The 17,636-nt window shown below is 43.7% G+C and overlaps 1 protein-coding gene across 1 annotated transcript in view; it reads left to right on the plus strand.

Moving 5' to 3' along the window:
- arap2 (ArfGAP with RhoGAP domain, ankyrin repeat and PH domain 2) overlaps positions 1-17,636 on the plus strand; it is a 226,047-nt gene that overhangs the window by 42,042 nt on the left and 166,369 nt on the right. Inside the window, exon 9 of the mRNA XM_084043154.1 lies at positions 11,905-12,119. Within this exon, the coding sequence (XP_083899280.1) occupies positions 11,905-12,119 (215 nt within the window). The remainder of the gene's footprint in view (positions 1-11,904; positions 12,120-17,636) is intronic.

Genomic DNA, 17,636 nt, shown 5'->3' on the forward strand with positions numbered 1-17,636 from the left:
CTTTCCGACGTTGACGAACCCTATACCTAACCCTAACCCTAACCTTAACCGTACGCGGAAGCCACTAGTCGGAGTGGTGAGATGTCGGAATGGAGAGTGAACACCAGGTTACTTAACCTCGGTCCCAGCCTCACTTATCTGCGAAAAGAAGAGCCTGGTCACGACCTAAAGCAGCCAGTGTCTAGGAAGTGCTGAGTGGGTAGGATTTCCGTCGTGCGCGTTTCCCCCGGAAACCATATTTTTTTGACCAATCACAACAATCGTTTCATTCACGGAGAATGTTAACAGCTTTGTAAAGCATCAACGTCATTTCCTTGGGTGGTACTTCCGTCAAATGCAACCGTTTCCGGTTCTTCACTTCCTAGACAACCAACATCCCAGGTCTTGCCCAGGGTGGAGGTTACTAGAATTATAGTAGGATGAAACATACATTAACCACTTCAGCCCTATTTTATACCTAGGCTATTTTCAAACATTTTAGTACTTTTACTTTTGGTAGGTATATTTTGAAGCCAATACTTATGTACTTTTAATCAAGTACATTTTGCATTCTGTACTTTTACTTGTAACAGAGTACTTTTACATTGCAGTATTGATACTTTTACTTAGGTAAAACATTTGAGTACTTTTTCCACCACTGGGTGAGGTAGAGGCAACACACAGTGGAAAAATGCAAAGGGCAGAGAGAGAGAGATGGGGGAGACGGGGAGAGAGAGAGGGGGGTGGGTGTGTGAAGTGAGTGAATAATTTAAGGCCACTGTAGAGAGTGTGCACACAGCTGTCGACTGATTCACCACTTGGTCTGCAGGTGGCCCCTTCCCTCAGGTACACAGGCCTAGGCAAAGGAAAGGGGGAGTGGGGGGGGGGGAGGGTTAGAGAGAAGGATGGGGAGGTATAGCAGGAGAATTTGGGTAGGAGGAGGAGGTTGAAGAGTAGATGATGAACAAAGGGGTGGAGACGGAGCGAGAGAGAGAGAGGGGGTGTAGGGGGGGAGGTGAAGTGAAGAGAGGTACAGTAAACACAGCCTCTGATGGTTCGCGCGCGCACGCGCTCACACGCACACACACACACACACGCACACGCACACGCACACACACACACACACACACACACACACACACACACACTCGCACGCGCACGCGCACACACACACACACACACACACACACACACACACACACACACACACAGAAAGAGAGACAGGAGATCAGCTTTGATTTGTCTTCTCCTCCCACTCACTTAATTCCTGAGGGTTCATTTAACCCATTGAGACCTGAAGCCGATTCTACAGAAAAACGTATGTTTCTATATCAGTGGTGCTCAATCTTTTTCATGTCAAGGACCCCCAAAATTATATGTATTTGGCCGCGGACCCCCATCAAAATATGTTGTTCCAGGGACCCCCAGAAGCAAAGATTTGAGTTAAAAATGTTCGCTTTAAAAATATATATATTCAAAGATTTTCACGATTTTTCAAAAATAGCAGATATACAAGCTCATAGCGCGGCACTCGGTGCCGCGCTATGAGCTTGTAGATCTGCTATTTTTGAATAGCCCAAAGTGTAAAATAATGCTTTTTAGCTCGAATCTAAAAATAGATGCGTTCCAGTTCTTAATGGGTTAACTCTGACGCCTGGTTTATGTTTAGCCGCGTGACGGTGTCGGGCGACGCAAATAGCCGATCTATAAGCTTCCCATCGCGCCGCCTTGCAGTGTGCATCGTGAGCTTATAGATCTAGGTCTATTTTAAAGCGCGCGACACGCGCGTACGACCAAGTCTAACTCAGGCCTTTTAATGTAAAAGATGGACCCGAGATATGCGATGGGGAGATAGATAGATACACACAGGAACTGAGATGGTAAACAGCGGAGGTGGAATGACGCGCGTGTGTGTGTGTGTGTGTGTGTGTGTGTGTGTGTGTGTGTTTGTATTACTATACTTGCGAGGACCAAGTATAGTAGAATTTGAAGAAATATACATTGTGAGGACCGTTTTCCTGGTCACAAGACAAATGGTTGTTTTATAGTTAAAAGAATCTTTTTTAGAGATACCTTTACAATTAGAAAAAACATTCAGGTTTAGACATTTAGAGGCTAGGTTTAGGGATTGGAATTAGAGTTAAACATGATTTATACTTAGTCGCGCGCCAGTGTCATGCACCGAAAAATAGCCGATCTATACACAAATCCACAGAGCGCTGCCTTGCGCGCAGCCATTGCTGCGGTGTCAACGTTACACGGACGCGACACCGCAGCAATGGCCGCCTACAGGCAGCTACAGGTAGCGCGTCTGTGGATTCGTCTATAAGCTCACAACGCGTCGCAGCGCGACGCGTTGTGAGCTTGTAGATCTGCTGTTTTTAGGCTTTAGGCTTACGGTTATTTTTTTTTAAATGACATTCATAAAATGGCAGGCTGTCCTAAAGTGTTGGTGTCCTCACAAGTATAGTAAAACAAACCTGTGTGTGTGTGTGTGTGTGTGTGTGTGTGCACGCGTGCAAAGAAAGCGATAGAAGAAACAAAATCCACCCCAAAAAACAACAACAACAACACCGAATCCCAGTGCTTTGTGTTTTCTTCACCTTGTCTCCGTTGACGACGGTTCACGGAGTCTGCGTGGGCAGCTTTCCCTCCGTCGACCGCTCAGTAGACCCCCACTCCCCTTCTCTTCTCATCAGCATCTCTGTGAGGATTACTCTCTCTCTCTCCCTCTCTCTCTCTATCACCTTCTCTATACCGCATAGGCCTATTGCTGCTGTTGGGCAAAAACCTCTTATCTACCTTATTCTAAACCAAGGGTCTTCAACAGGGTCTCCGGGACCCCTAGGGGGTCCTCAGAGTTACTACAGGTCACACAAATCGTTGTGTGACGTATTTGTTATTTTTTTACCTTAACCACTTGAACCCTAGCATCCCTTTTCTGAGGAGAACTTTAGCCAAAAAATAGCAGATCTACAAGCTCACAACGCCTCGCGCTGCGAGGCGTTGTGAGCTTGTAGATCGGCTAGTTTTTTGGCAAAGAGGTGTTTGGTGTAGAGGGAAAAAAAGAGCAGACCAAGTAAACAAAAAAGTTAAATCTGGAACACAATTTTATACAATATAGAGGGGGACCCTGCATCATCTCTTTCTCAGCTAGGGGGTCCTTGGCCTGAAAACGTTGAAGACCCCTATTCTAAGTAGCAGATCCACAAGCTCGAAACGCGGCGCGAAGCGACGCGTTTCGAGCTTGTAGATCTGCTACTTTTGATGCTTTTGAATTTGAATCCTGAAAAGTAACAGCTTTGGACATACAGTATGAGGTTTCCACCCGACAGAGAGACGATACGTTGACGGGACAAGCCTTTAACGTATGAAGACAACAAAATTTATGCTACGTTGTGCGCAGAACAAGCTCGCTACGTGTCAGCATCGGCGATGCGGGTATAGACCTGCTACTTTTGACGCGCACCACCACCGTACGATGAGGTACAAATCAGGCTCGAGGCTGCCGTGGTCCTTTTTGGATAACATCAAAGCTTTAAAAAAAAAACAATACCATCTTGAATGCCTCGAATCACCGGTTTTAGGGTCGCCCTGCGTTCCTTTCATGTGCAACGCTAGGGTTGAGAGGTAACGGTTCATCCGATGTGTGAAGCGAGTTGAGTAACGGCTGTTGAAAGTTGATGCGTGATCCGTCGGTGCGTCAGCCCCCGAAAATCATATTAATCATAATGCACCCTCAAAAAAAGCGCGAGCGAACATACGCACCCAAGTTCACACACACATACACAGTCGGGCAACGTGCCCACGCACGCAGAGATGCACCTGTGATCTTTCCCTTCAAGGATGCCTATAATGTGTGTTTTTTTTATTTATGTGGTAAGCTTGCATCATGGGTTTGTATAAGTGTATATCTGGGTGTGAGTGCATATACATATACAGTATATGTTTGGGTGCACCGAGTGCGCACGCCTGCAAACGTTTTCCGCGTGTTCACGTGTTTGTGCGTCTTCTTCAGGAGTTATCTTTACCGTCTCCCGGCATTGGTATTGTGGGGAAAGCTTTCGCTGAAACTAGCAGATCGACAAGCTTGTCGATCGGCTATTTTCAGCGAACAGAAAACTGAAAAAAACACTAGTATTGAGCCCAGAGGGACTCTGGTTATCCATATTGGGGTTTAAGTGGTTAACCGCATGAATCCCAGTGTCCCTGTTCTGGAGGCTAATGTTTGGGCCAAAATTGCAGATCTACAAGCTCTCAACTCGTTGCATCGTTCGCAAAACAAAGTACTGTAAATTTCGGACTATAAGCCGCGACTTTTTTCCCATTTTTCGACCCTGCGGCTTATATAACGGTGCGGCTTATCTATGGATTTTTATAGCTAACGGCCACTAGGGGACTTCCTAAATCTAGGGATTTTACACCCGCGGCTTATAGTCCAGTGCGGCTTATAGTCCAGTGCGGCTTATATATGTACAAATCATTCAATTTAGCTGCTGCGGCTTATATTCAGGTGCGGCTTATAGTGCGAAAATTACGGTATACAGTATATGGCTTAAGTGGTTAAAGTATCATCCTCTCCCCCCTCCATCTCTGCTTCCTCTGTTTGACGGCAGATAGATGGGGAGGATTTGATTTATTTGACTTTTGTTGAAAAAAAACACACATGACACATAAAGAAAGAACATCAAGGATAAAAACACATTAGTTTCATTGTGGTCCTTGGGTCTCAGACAAACAAAACACAAACAAAGGAACAGGCATTCGTAGTTAAAGGCGAAGGATGGAAGAGAGCGAGGGGAGGACGAACGAACGAACGGAAAGACGCTTGAATAAGTGAACAGGCAAATAAAAGCGGAAAACGAAGGACAGGTAATGGAAGAGTCAGAGTGCAGAGAAGGGAATGTGGCACGGTGAAGCCCCGCTGATGTAAAGAGCGGTCAATAATTGAGTAGGCGCTCCATTATTGATTGCCTAGCCCTGGTTTTAACCCATTAAGACCTGGAACTGTGTCATTTTTAGATTTGAGCTAAAAAGCATTATTTTACACTTTGGGCTATTCAAAAATAGCAGATCTACAAGCTCATAGCGCGGCACTGAGTGCCGCGCTATGAGCTTGTAGATCTGCTATTTTTGAAAAATCGCGAAAATGTGTGCAAATCTTTGAATATATATATTTTTAAAGCGAACCGTTTTTAACTCAAATCTTTGCTTCTGGGGGTCCCTGGAACAAAATATTTTGATGGGGGTCCGCGGCCAAATACATATCATTTTGGGGGTCCTTGACATGAAAAAGATTGAGCACCACTGATATAGAAACATACGTTTTTCAGAATACTGTTGAGATTTAGGAGACATGTAGAATCGGCTTCAGGTCTCAATGGGTTAATTCATTACGAATCGGCGGGGGGGGGGTCAGCTGTAGCGGCAGATTCTGAAGAGCTGAGTGGAGATATTTGGGGGTGGAGGGGTGGGCGAAGATTTTGGATGAGTGGTAGAGATTGGGGGGAAAGGTTCACTCACGCATTCACACATTCACGCACGCATGCAAAACACACACGCACCAACGCACTGGCACGCACAGATTCACCGCGTTATACATTGCTGTAGTACAACAACAGCAAAGGGGTCGAGGGGAGAGAGGTCAGGAGGTAACGTCGGGACACTGTAGGAGAGGCTTTAGCGGCGCAGTGGTGACGGAGTCGGCTTCCCTCACTGGTGGTGGTGTTGTGCCTGGCTGTGGCACCGCCCATTCCATTACCCCACAGTGGGAGACGGAAAGATCTCTTGTCACAGACACACCCCGTCTCTCTCTGAGAGTTAATCTGAGCTCACACAGCTGGCTCACTCAACCCCATACATAACAGTTACAGTAGGAGGAGGGGAGCGCCGTGCAACGTGCTCCTGTACTGTATATGTGAAGCCAACTTGGCAGAACAGAGCGAGGTTGGAACACTGAGACCAGGCTTATTACAGCAGTGGTTCTCAAACCTTTTCATGTCAAGGACCCCCTAATTGACACTTATTACCCTGCGGACCCCCATTTGAAAAGATAAGCCAGGGACCCCAATAAGAGAAGGTTTTTACGGCTCTCTAGCAGTGATTCTCAACCATTTTAATTTCAACGACCCCCAGTTTGACATGCATTAGGCTACGGACCCCCATTTAATGGCATTTATACCTCTGGGACCCCAATTCACATTGTAAAACCAATGTTAATTTAACTCAGAGTGTACAAATGGAACCAAATGGACCCGTTAGGGTCCATTTGGTTCCATTTGTACACTCTGAGTTACAGACCCATAAGGGTCCATTTGGTTCCTGTCCATCATCTAGCTGGGGACCCCCTGGAACCCCCTCAAGTACCCCTGGGGGTCCCCGGACCCCACTTTGAGAACCAATGTATTACAGTCAACTAAAACTGATGAAATAACATTTTTGTTAACTGAAATATATATAGATATATAGATACTTTGTTGTTGTACTAATTAACAGGGTATTGTCTTTACAAAACTAAAAGCATAGAAACAATGTCTTTTAGGCTTTGTCAAAAATGTTCAGAAATGGCAGATGTACAAGCTTGCAATGTGTCGCGATGCAACACATTTTGAGCTTGTAGATCTGCTACTTTTGTAATTTTTCTGACCTCGTTGAATCTCGCCCCTGACTAATCTATATTACAACAAAAAAAGAAGACTAAACTAAAACCAAGCCTTTTCAAAAGAAAAATAAACTAAACTAGCAAACCTGCTTTAAAAAAACAATCAAAACTAAACCAAAATTGAAAACAAAAAGTCTGAAACTATGATAACCTTGACTGGGACTGCACCGTGCTTACCCGGTGCAGTAAGAAACTTTGGACTGTAGTGTCCAATAAATAGCCAAGGTTAGATCACGTTAAGTGGAGTTCGGCACGGCCCTTTTAGCGCCAATCCAGTGAACTGAATCCAATGAGTCACAGAGTCAGTGATGTGCACAGCAGAATGTCTGGCTCCCACTAGGAACATGGAACTCTCCTCCCATTTGTCGCACACATCTAAGGACAACAGAAATCTAACTCTCTCGCAGCACTTCAGTCCCAAAATATGACACTTTAAATATTGAGTGAAAAATAGATCCAATTATCTTTTATCTATGAACGGGGCATCGAGTTTGTAGTCGCACTGCAGGCCAAGTCACATCTTGGCTAGTTAACACGTTTGTTTTACCAAAATAACAAAGTGGTGGGGAAAAAACACCCTAAAAATGCAGATTAGCCTTGGCACTGGGGTTGTATTTTGCCATGTGTGTATCCAACCACGAAGCCATTGCTAGCCGTGTGTGTGTGTGTGTGTGTGTGAGAGAGAGATTTGACCGCACATTTCTGGCAACGAGTCAGTATACAGGATTATTATCAAAGCCACCAGATACCAACTGAGAAAAGTAACTAGAGTTCTTTAAGAGTACTGTACGTTTGAATGTATTGACTCCGTCACTGCATAGCCTGTAGTCAACAGTATGGCCAATCATCTTTAACTCTGAAGGCTAATAATAGGAATGACAGAGGCAACATCCCCTTCACAGCGATTTACGATTATGTTTGATTCCAATTCCTGTAAACATAAAATTAAGATGTGATTGGCTTGGATATTCTTCTTCAAATTTGAAGTAGAGCTCTTTGAACCTGACAGACACTTGTCACCCAGGCATAATTTGCAAATGATGTTCTTAACCCCTTTCAGCAACAAAATACAAAAATCATTTGAATATGTCCACTATGTAAAGGCTGACTTCTCTGAATCTCTAGCTGCACTAAGCGCACTGACACACCCACCTGGAAACTTTCCCCCCTGTGCCTCATCAAGAAGTAGGAAATTAACCAGGGTTGTCATCTCTGCTTAGTATAAGCGACTTTGGGCTTGTTTTTCTGTAAAGTTGCTTGAAAATATTGGTGGTTGTGCTTTTTTCTAAAGTGTATCTCTAGAGTTGCTTACTTGGGCTTGCTTCCAAATGTTGTTTAAACCAGTGGTTCGCAACCATTTTCATGTCAGGGACCCCCCAAATGAATATGTATTTCTCCACGGACCCCCATCTGAAAATAATTTGTGCCACGGACCAGATTTGTGTTGTTAAATTGCTTCAACATTTGTCACTTTTTTCAAGATATATATTTTTTTAGCAGATCTACAAGCTCACAGCGCGTCGCATCGCGACACGTTGTGAGCTTGTAGATTGGCTACTTTGAAATAGCCAATGTGTACACTGTATAGGTTTAAAGTGCTCATGTGGCCTAATAGTCGCTTCTTTGGGGCTTTTTTCACAGACCTGGTTCCTTATTTCTATCGCAAAATCTGGCGACACTGAAATGAACAGAAACCGTGCTAATGCGTCAGGAGTTTCTTTGAACTAAGTAACTGGTTACTTGAATTGCAAATCCAACTCATTACATTATTCGTTCCCAGAAAAAAAGCAATTTGAGTACTCTAATCTAATGCATTACTTTGTTACACGTTACCTGCAACACATGGTCAAAACTGCAAACCAGCACACGGTAACAACACCAATTCCTGCATTCTGGCAGTCATTTTCTCATCCGAAAGGTTATCGTTTCTATTTTTCAGTATAGTCTAGTATCTATTATCTTTTTATTGGTCATGGAATCGCCATTGATATGTCAAGATATATATATTTTATATTAACTCACTGAGTGCCATTAACGTGTTTCACGTGTTTTTACCGCTATGGCACTGGGTGCCATTAACGTGTTTGACATGTTTTTGAAAAATTAGTAAAAAATAAATTAAAAAAAATATATATATTTTTTTTTGAAAAACATGTTCAGAACCCAAGATATCATCATCTGAAGATGTGCAGCTCCATCCACTCCTTGTTTAACTTAGAACTGAAAAAGGCTGTATCTCGCTTCCTAAGCACTTTCTTTTTCTGTGAAAAAAACTCTGGCACTTTCAGAATAAATTCTGAAATAATTCTGGCAATCCTGGCACTCAGGGAGTTAAAGGCAAGTGCAAGTTTGCCGCTCCTGATTCACTGTCTTTTTTGCTTTTATTTTAATGTTTTTTGCTTTTTTTTTTTAGCTGTTAAATTAGTTACTTTTTCTGTAATTGTATTCTTGCTCTGTAAAGCACTTTGAGCTGCATTTCATGTCATGAAAGGTGCTATACAATTAAAGTCTATTATTATTATTACGCGCTCTGATGAGAGAGCTAACGGTATGTATACTGTAGGCCTATTTGCAGAGAGCACACTGCTGTGACAAAACGCCACTGATGGGAAGGGCATTCATATTCTCCTGTAGATTATGCTTGGAAAACAACATTCACCAGAGCCTTTGGCCTAGTTCTACCTTCAATTCATGGCCGTCCAGAAATACATTTCCTGAAGGGAAAAAAAAAGAAGTTTAAAAAAAAGAAGGAGCTGGGGATGGATGGAGGTTCTGATGCGACGGTCTGTATGACTGCGCTATTTGCAACTCCATTCTGATGGCTCTGTGTTTGTTTGTTTGTTTGTGTGTGTGTGTGTGTGTGTGTGTGTGTTTATGCATGCTTTGTCACTTTGTGTGTCTTGGAAAAGTGTCTGTCAAGCTGTCAGACTGCAGAGAGTGTGCTTGTGATGGAGGCGTTTTTGATTGAGGCGCGTTTTTACTTTTTCAGCAACTTTATTGCACTGGACCTTGTCAGATGAGTGGGGGGGGAGGGGAGGGGGAAGAGGGGTCTTTTTGTGGCCTTATCTCAACTTTTCCAGCAAAGCAAACCCAACTGATAGATTGTAGTTTCTATAAAAGGTGGCATAAAACGTTTCTTTCTTTCTCGCCTCGCTCACTTTCTCCTTTCAGTTCTCCCCTCTTCTTTCCGCTTCTCTTCTCGTTCTCATTCAGCCTCTTGAGCACTTTGTCATGTTTGTCTATTGTCTGTGTTGTTTGGCAACAAAAAAAAATAAAATGTGTGTCAAGATGGATGCCTCGTCTCTACGCCGCAATCCAAATCTTCCAAGGGCGTTACGAATAAAAGTAACCTGAACCGGAACCTGACCCCCTTTTCCCGTCTGTCTTCATTCCCTTCTTCTTTGAACGGGTTGCCAGGCGGCCGCGACAACAGGTGTTATGCTGTGCTTCTGTATCTACAGTCATTTAGAGTCCCTTGTGTTTCCACGTAGCCGTTTTTGATAGCGCGGTGCGTTTGGTTGGTAGGAAAATGAGCTTTTTTTTTTTTTTACAACCCCCCGCTCTTGTCCCGGTTTATACCGTAGCGTGTTTGTCAAGTTCTAGAGGAAGCCGACTGAAGGCCCTGTTGGTGTAGATGGTTTTGAATGTGGATTAACCCTTTAAGACCGGGAACGCATCTGTGTGTCATTTTCAGATTTAGCGCCGCACCGAGTGCCGCGCTATGAGCTTGTAGATCTGCTTTTTTTTTTTTTTATCGTGAAAATTTGTGCAAATCTTTGAATATATATATATATATTTTTTTTTAAAGCGACAGTTTTTAACTCAAATCTTTGCTTCTGGGGGGTCCCTGGAACAACATATTTTGAAATGGGGCTCCGCGGCCAAATACACATCATTTTGGGGGCCCTTGACATGAAAAGGTTTTAGAATCTCTGATTAGCAACATACGTTTTTTCAAAAAACGGTTCGGATTTAGAAGACATTTGTAGAATCGCCCAGAAGCAAAGATTTTAGTTAAAAAATGTTTGCTTTAAAAAACATACATTTATTGAAAGATTTCCACATATTTTCCCAATTTTTCAAAAATAGCAGATATACAAGCTCATAGCGCGGCACTCGGTGCCGCGCTATGAGCTTGTAGATCTGCTATTTTTGAATAGCCAAAGAAATCTTAAAATGACACAGATGATGCGTTCCCGGTCTTAATGGGTTAAGTCGGTGTTTGAACATGTTTCTTGCCACTGCAAAAACGTCTGCGATACACAAACAATCGCCACACACCACGCAGTGCGTCAAAGCACAACGGATCAAAGTGCCACTTTCCTCGACAATCAGCGTGAAATATAGTCCTGGGGAAATGTCATTATAGCGCATCTCTCCCTGCATTGGTAATGTTTGTGTTGCAGGTTGAGGGGACTGCACTGCTCATGGGCTATAAGTCTCAGAGAGGCGTTTATCTCCAGACTTCTAGACGTGGCAGTATCCATTTTTTTCCCCCCGCTTTCTTCCATTTTCCGAGGACTATGTAAATGTACCCTATTGTGGCTTGCCTGGTGTTTCAATTACTGGTCTCTTTTTGCTATTTGCACTGTGGAAGTGGATTGCAGTCAATGTGGCTTAGTGAAGGGATAAAAAGTGATGATTAACCCATTAAGACCTGGAACTGTGTCATTTTTTGATTTGAGCTAAAAAGTATTATTTTACACTTTGGCTATTCAAAAATAGCAGATATACAAGCTCATAGCGCGGCACCAAGTGCCGCGCTACGAGCTTGTAGATCTGCTATTTTTGAAAAATGGTGAAAATGCGTGCAAATATTTGAATATAATTACTTTTAAAGCGAACATTTGTAACTCAAATCTTTGCTTCTGTGGGTCCCTGGAACAAAATATTTTGATGGGGGTCCGCGGCCAAATACATATAATTTTGGGGGTCCTTGACATGAAAAAGATTGAGCACCACTGATATAGAAACATACGTTTTTCAGAATACTGTTGGGATTCAGGAGACATGTAGAATCGGCTTCAGGTCTCAATGGGTTAAACAGAATATGTGATTGAAAGCTTTATGAATCCCTGATCTCCCTCTCTCTCCCTCCCTCTCTTTGTCTTTCTATACACACACACCCATACTCCTTCACACACACGCGCTCTCTCTCTCTCTCTCATTTCTCTCGGCCTCGCACTTTCTCACACTTCACGCCTGTACCACGCACACACACACACACACACACACACGACACACACACACACACATTTTCACAGGGGAACGCCAGGAGTGGATGGAAGCTCTTCAGACGGCGTCGCGCCTCCCCACCCTCCGCTCCCACAAGCCCCCCCCCTCCTCCTCCTCCTCCTCCAACGTCTCTCCCCTCCTCACATCCGCAAACAAGCGCGGCGCGCTGGAGCTGCGCGGCTACAAAGGCAGAGTGCTGGTGTCCCTGGCGGGGAGCAAAGTCAGACTCTGCAAAACAGAACAGGTACCGCACTGCCGCCGGGACTTCCTCTCTGCAGGATGACTGCTTCCTGTTTCTGAGGGAAGCTAGGCCTCATTCAAAAGGCAGATATGAATCTGATGAGATGAGAGATGTTTACTCATGAATTTGCAATGGTGTGCGTGTGTGTGTGCGTGTGTGTGCGTGTGCGTGTGTGTGTGTGTGTGTGCGTGTGCGTGTGCGAATCGATGGTGGTTTCATTGAGAGATGGTCGATACGGCGTGCGGGCGCAAACATATTCCAGCAACACGGGCCCGAATGGAGTGTACGGTATACTTTCACCAACTGAAAACTAATTCAGATTCTCTTCTCTCTTTCTATCTTGGTGCAGACATGGAACACGGGTCTCGCAAGATATGTGGCTTTGGTTTAACCCATTAAGACCGGGAATGCGTCCGTGTAACCACTTTGACCATTATTTTATACTTTGGCTGTTCAAAAATAGCAGATAGGCAAGCTGAAGCTATATATAATTTTTTTTAAATCATGAAAACTTTTGCAAATCTATGTATTTATATTTTTAAAGCGAACATTTTTAACTCAAATCTTTGCATCTGGGGGGTCCCTGGAACAACATTTTGGGGGTCCTAGCAACATAATAAATACATTAAAAAAACTGTTAGGATTTAGAAGACATTTGTGGAATCCCCGGAAGCAAAGATTTGAGTTAAAAATGTTCACTTTAAAAAAACATATATTCAAAGATTTGCACACATTTTCAAATTTTTTCCCCAAAAATAGCAGATCTACAAGCTCATAGCGCGGCACTCGGTGCCGCACTATGAGCTTGTAGATCTGCTATTTTTGAATAGCCCAAAGAAATCTAAAAAATGACACGGACGCGTTCCCGGTCTTAACGGGTTAAGTGACTTTTCAAGTTAATAGAATAGATCTTTATCTTTTAGCCCTGAGGGGAATTTGTTTTTGCACGTAGGGAGCCCAGCGGTGCACAAACAACAACGGCAACATCAACATCGCACGCAGCAGCACTCGTTCGCCGCATAAATTACGACGACGCCGTTCATCCATTCATTACGCAAAATTACACCCGCAGTTCATCCAGGAGTCAAAGCATTAGAGGAACATAATGACGTCGTTAGCGATCGCATGCTAACCGGTGTGAATGAGGTGGCAAATCTGTTTTATTTATATTTTAGCAGAGAGAGAGGAGGGCAATCTGGTGGGGGTCTGTCTGTGAGGGGGCCGGGCAATATATTAACCCTTTAAGACCTGAGGCCGATTCTACAAAAATGTCTTCTGAATCCTAACAGTTATTTGAAAAGAAAACCTATGTTGCTATATCAGTGGATCTCAAACTTTTTCTTGTCAAGGACCCCGCAAAAAGTATTTGTCTGCGGACCCCCCATCTCAAAAATATTTAGTTCCAGGGACCCCCAGAAGCCAAGATTTGAGTTACAAATGTTCGCTTTAAAAAAACATATATTCAAAGATTTGCACAAATTTTCACGATTTTTCAGAAATAGCAGATCTACAAGCTCATGAGCTTGTAGATCTGCTATTTTTGAATAGCCAAAGAAATCATAAAAGTCATAAAATGACACAGATGCGTTCCCGGTCTTAATGGGTTAACACGCACACACACACACACACACACACACACACACACACACACACACACACACACACACACACACACACACACACACACACACACACACACACACACACACACACACACACACACGCACACGGTGTAATAAAGAGCATTCTGTGCGTGTGTGGAGGCTCTTATTCAAAGCACCGCACAGAGCCATTAGCGCATACCAATTCAACATGGCCTAATCCCGTTGGGAACTGAAGTGCTAAGCCTGGCGCTGTTAGTGCCACGCTGGGGCAGGAGGACGACGGCTATGGGAGGAGGGGGATATGATACTAATCTACCAGCCCTTCTGCTGCGCTGCGTGTGTGCTGTGTGACTTTGTAAATAGCACCCAAAATAGCTGATCTACAAGCTCACAACGCGGGCGTGGCGGCGACGCGTCGTGAGCTTGTAGGTCTGCTATTTTCCCGGCGCGAGACGGAGTATAAGTCCACCTGATTCGGATGCTATCAGTGCATTGAGTGGGGGGAAATTATCACGTTTTATCAGACCGTTGAATGGGCGAAGTAGGGGACGTACTGAGACCTATACCCGCGATTTATCAGATCATTCGTTGGGTGTTATCAGGACATACTGACCTACCGACGGAGATGACTTATATAAAATTACGTTTCGGTTTTTCGATTTCGGACCATGACGGAGGCAGCGCAGTAACAAGTGAACTGGAGCCACGTGAGGCACCACTGAGCAAGCTAAAACATTTTCTAAATCCTAACAGTTTTTCGGAAAAAAAATATAAAAACAATATTTTCACGATTTTTCAAAAATAGCAGATATACAAGCTCATAGCGCGGCACTCGGTGCCGCGCTATGAGCTTGTATATCTGCTATTTTTGAATAGCCAAAGAAACCTAAAGTGACACAGACAGATGCGTTCCAGGTCTAAATAGGTTAACCCATTTTGGGTGGGAACCCCTATTTGTAACTATACCCTTCAGGACGGGAACCCCTTTTGGGGTTGTTGTTGCTATGTACAGTATATAGCAACATACATTTGTTGTCATTTTTGAATACATATTTGACGTTTTTCAGAAAACTTAGGTCAGGATTTAGAAGGCGTTTTTAGAATGGGCCTCAGGCCTAAATGGGTTGAGCCTACTCGGCGCCGTCCGAGTTATATACCGATAGGCACAGAATTGTAAATCATGTTGTGGGGACTGCTGATAAATGGCGGGTAGGTCAGTACGTCGCCTACTATGCCCGTTCAATGGTCTGATAAAACGTGATAACGTTCCATTCAATGCATTGATAGCAGGCTTATACACACTGCGGGTTTTTCCTGTGTAGCGGGGCCAAGATGTTCATGTGTTTGGCTCTCCTTTATTGTCTCCTCCAGTTGTTGAAATCCTCTGCAGTGAGACCGGCAGCTCTCCACACACACACACACACACACACACACACACACACGCACACACACACACACACACACACACACACACACACACACACACACACACACACACACACACACACACACACACACACACACACACACACACACACACACACACACGCGCATCTCCCTCTCTCTCCCTCTCTTCTCTTTTTGATCAGCAGAGTTGATATCTCCCGTTGGCCTTCCAAGTAAGACAGAGATAGTTCGCTCCCCAGTCATAGTTCCTCTCCGGAGTCATTTGATGTGGCTCCAATTAAAGTCCTGATGGTCCTCGCTTATCTCAATAGCATCTGTTCTCTCCCTCCTCCTCCCTATCCCCCCCTCTCTCTCCCTCCCTCCCTCCCTCCCTCCCTCCTAACCCATTGAGACCTGAAGCCGATTCTACATAAATCTCCTAAAGCTCAACAGTTTTCTGAAAAACGTATGTTTCTATATCAGTGGTGCTCAATCTTTTTCACGTCAAGGACCCCCAAAATTATATGTATTTGGCCGCGGACCCCCATCAAAATATTTTGTTCCAGGGACGCCCAGAAGCAACGATTTGAGTTAAAAATGTTCGCTTTAAAAATATATATATTCAAAGATTTGCACACATTTTCACGATTTTTCAAAAATAGCAGATCTACAAGCTCGTAGCGCGGCACTTGGTGCCGCGCTACGAGCTTGTATATCTGCTATTTTTGAATAGCCCAAAGTGTAAAATAATGCTTTTTTAGCTCAAATCTAAAAATGACACCGTTCCAGGTCTCAATGGGCTAAGAGACAGGACAGCATCTCATCTGAGAGACAACGCCGTGTGCCTCTGCATGTTGTGTGTAGGAGTTCCTCACGCATGCACGTTATTTGATGAAGCGCCACGCGCTTTGCCCCCGGCGCCCGCCCGCCCCTCTGGTTGTCTCCTGTCGTTCTGTTTTAACCCATTAAGACCGGGAACGCATCTGTGTGTCATTTTTAGATTTCTTAGGCTATTATTATTATTTTTTTAATCCTGTGCAAATCTTTGAATATAATATGTATGAATTGAAATGTATGGAACTCAAATCTTTGAATATAATATGTATGAATTGAAATGTATGAAACTCAAATCTTTGCTTCTTGGGGTCCCTGGAACAACTTATTTTGAGATGGGGGTCCGTGGCCAAATACATATCATTTTGGGGGTCCTTGACATGACAGAGTTTGAGAAATACTGATATAGAAACATACGTTTTTCCAAAAAAAACTGTTAGGATTCAGAAGACATTTGTAGAATCCCCAGAAGTGAAGATTTTAGTTAAAAATGTTCACTTTAAAACATTATATATATTCAAAAGATTTGCACAAACTTTCGTGATTTAAAAATAATTATCAGATCTACAAGCGTGTGGCGCGGCACTCGGTGCCGCGCTATGAGCTTGTATATCTGCTATTTTTTAATAGCCAAAGAACTCTTAAAATGACACACATGATGCTTTCCCGGTCCTAAAGGGTTAATTTGATTTTTTTTTTTTTTACATTTTATTTCACCGTCGCTCTTTACGCTTGTCCTCATTTTCCCTGTTTGGCTTTCATTGTTTTCTTCATTAGCGCGAACAAACAATCTCTGTTAGAATTCTCTTTTGGGTATCACTCCATGTCAGCGAATTTCCACTCCCTTGATCAGAGAGAGAGAGAGAGAGAGAGAGACAGGGAGAGAGAGGGAGGGAGAGAGGAAGAGAGAGGAAAAACACGCGAGGGAAAGACCAAATTAACCCATTTAGACCGGAACGCATCTGTGTCATTTTAGATTTATTTGGCTATTCAAAAATAGCAGATATACAAGCTTGTAGCGCGGCACCGAGTGCCGCGCTACAAGCTTGCAGATCTGCCATTTATGAAAAATCTTGAAAATGTGTGCAAATCTTTGAATATATATATTTTTAAAGCGAACATTTGTAACTCAAATATTTGCTTCTGGGGGCTTCCCAGGAACAACATAAGGAACAACATATTTTCAGAAAATACACAGGAAAACGACAGGAAAAAGTTTCAGAACCACTGACAGCAACATCGTTTTTTTTCCCAATAAACTGTTAGGATATAGAAGACATTTTGTGGAGTCGGTCTCAGGTCTTAATGGGTTAATTGTATTGTTTCAGCTTATCCCTGGCATAAATACAGGAGCAGAGAGTTTCCCAACAGGGGGGAAAAGGAGGAGAGGCAGATACAGAACAACGAAAGACTTGAAGAGGGAAGAGTGGAACAGACAGAGACGGAGAGGAAGAGAGAGAGAGAGAGAGAATGGGGGTGGAGGGGGTGATGGAGTGAGCGAGGGCCGGCGTCTGAGATAGAAACAAGCGTTGTGGTTTGTTAGGAGAAGAAAAAAAAACGGGTAAAAAATGAGAGAGAAAGTGATGGAGAGAGCAAGAGGCAGGGAGAGAGGGGGTAGACTGCTCCCCCGTTCAAGTTCAGTGGAGTGGAGTATTTAATCTCAAATGATGAACGAGCTATTGGTAACGCACACACT

The sequence above is a fragment of the Gymnoscopelus microlampas genome (genome assembly GCF_963454915.1).
Source record: "Gymnoscopelus microlampas genome assembly, chromosome: 19".
Classification (NCBI taxonomy): Eukaryota; Metazoa; Chordata; class Actinopteri; order Myctophiformes; family Myctophidae; genus Gymnoscopelus; species Gymnoscopelus microlampas.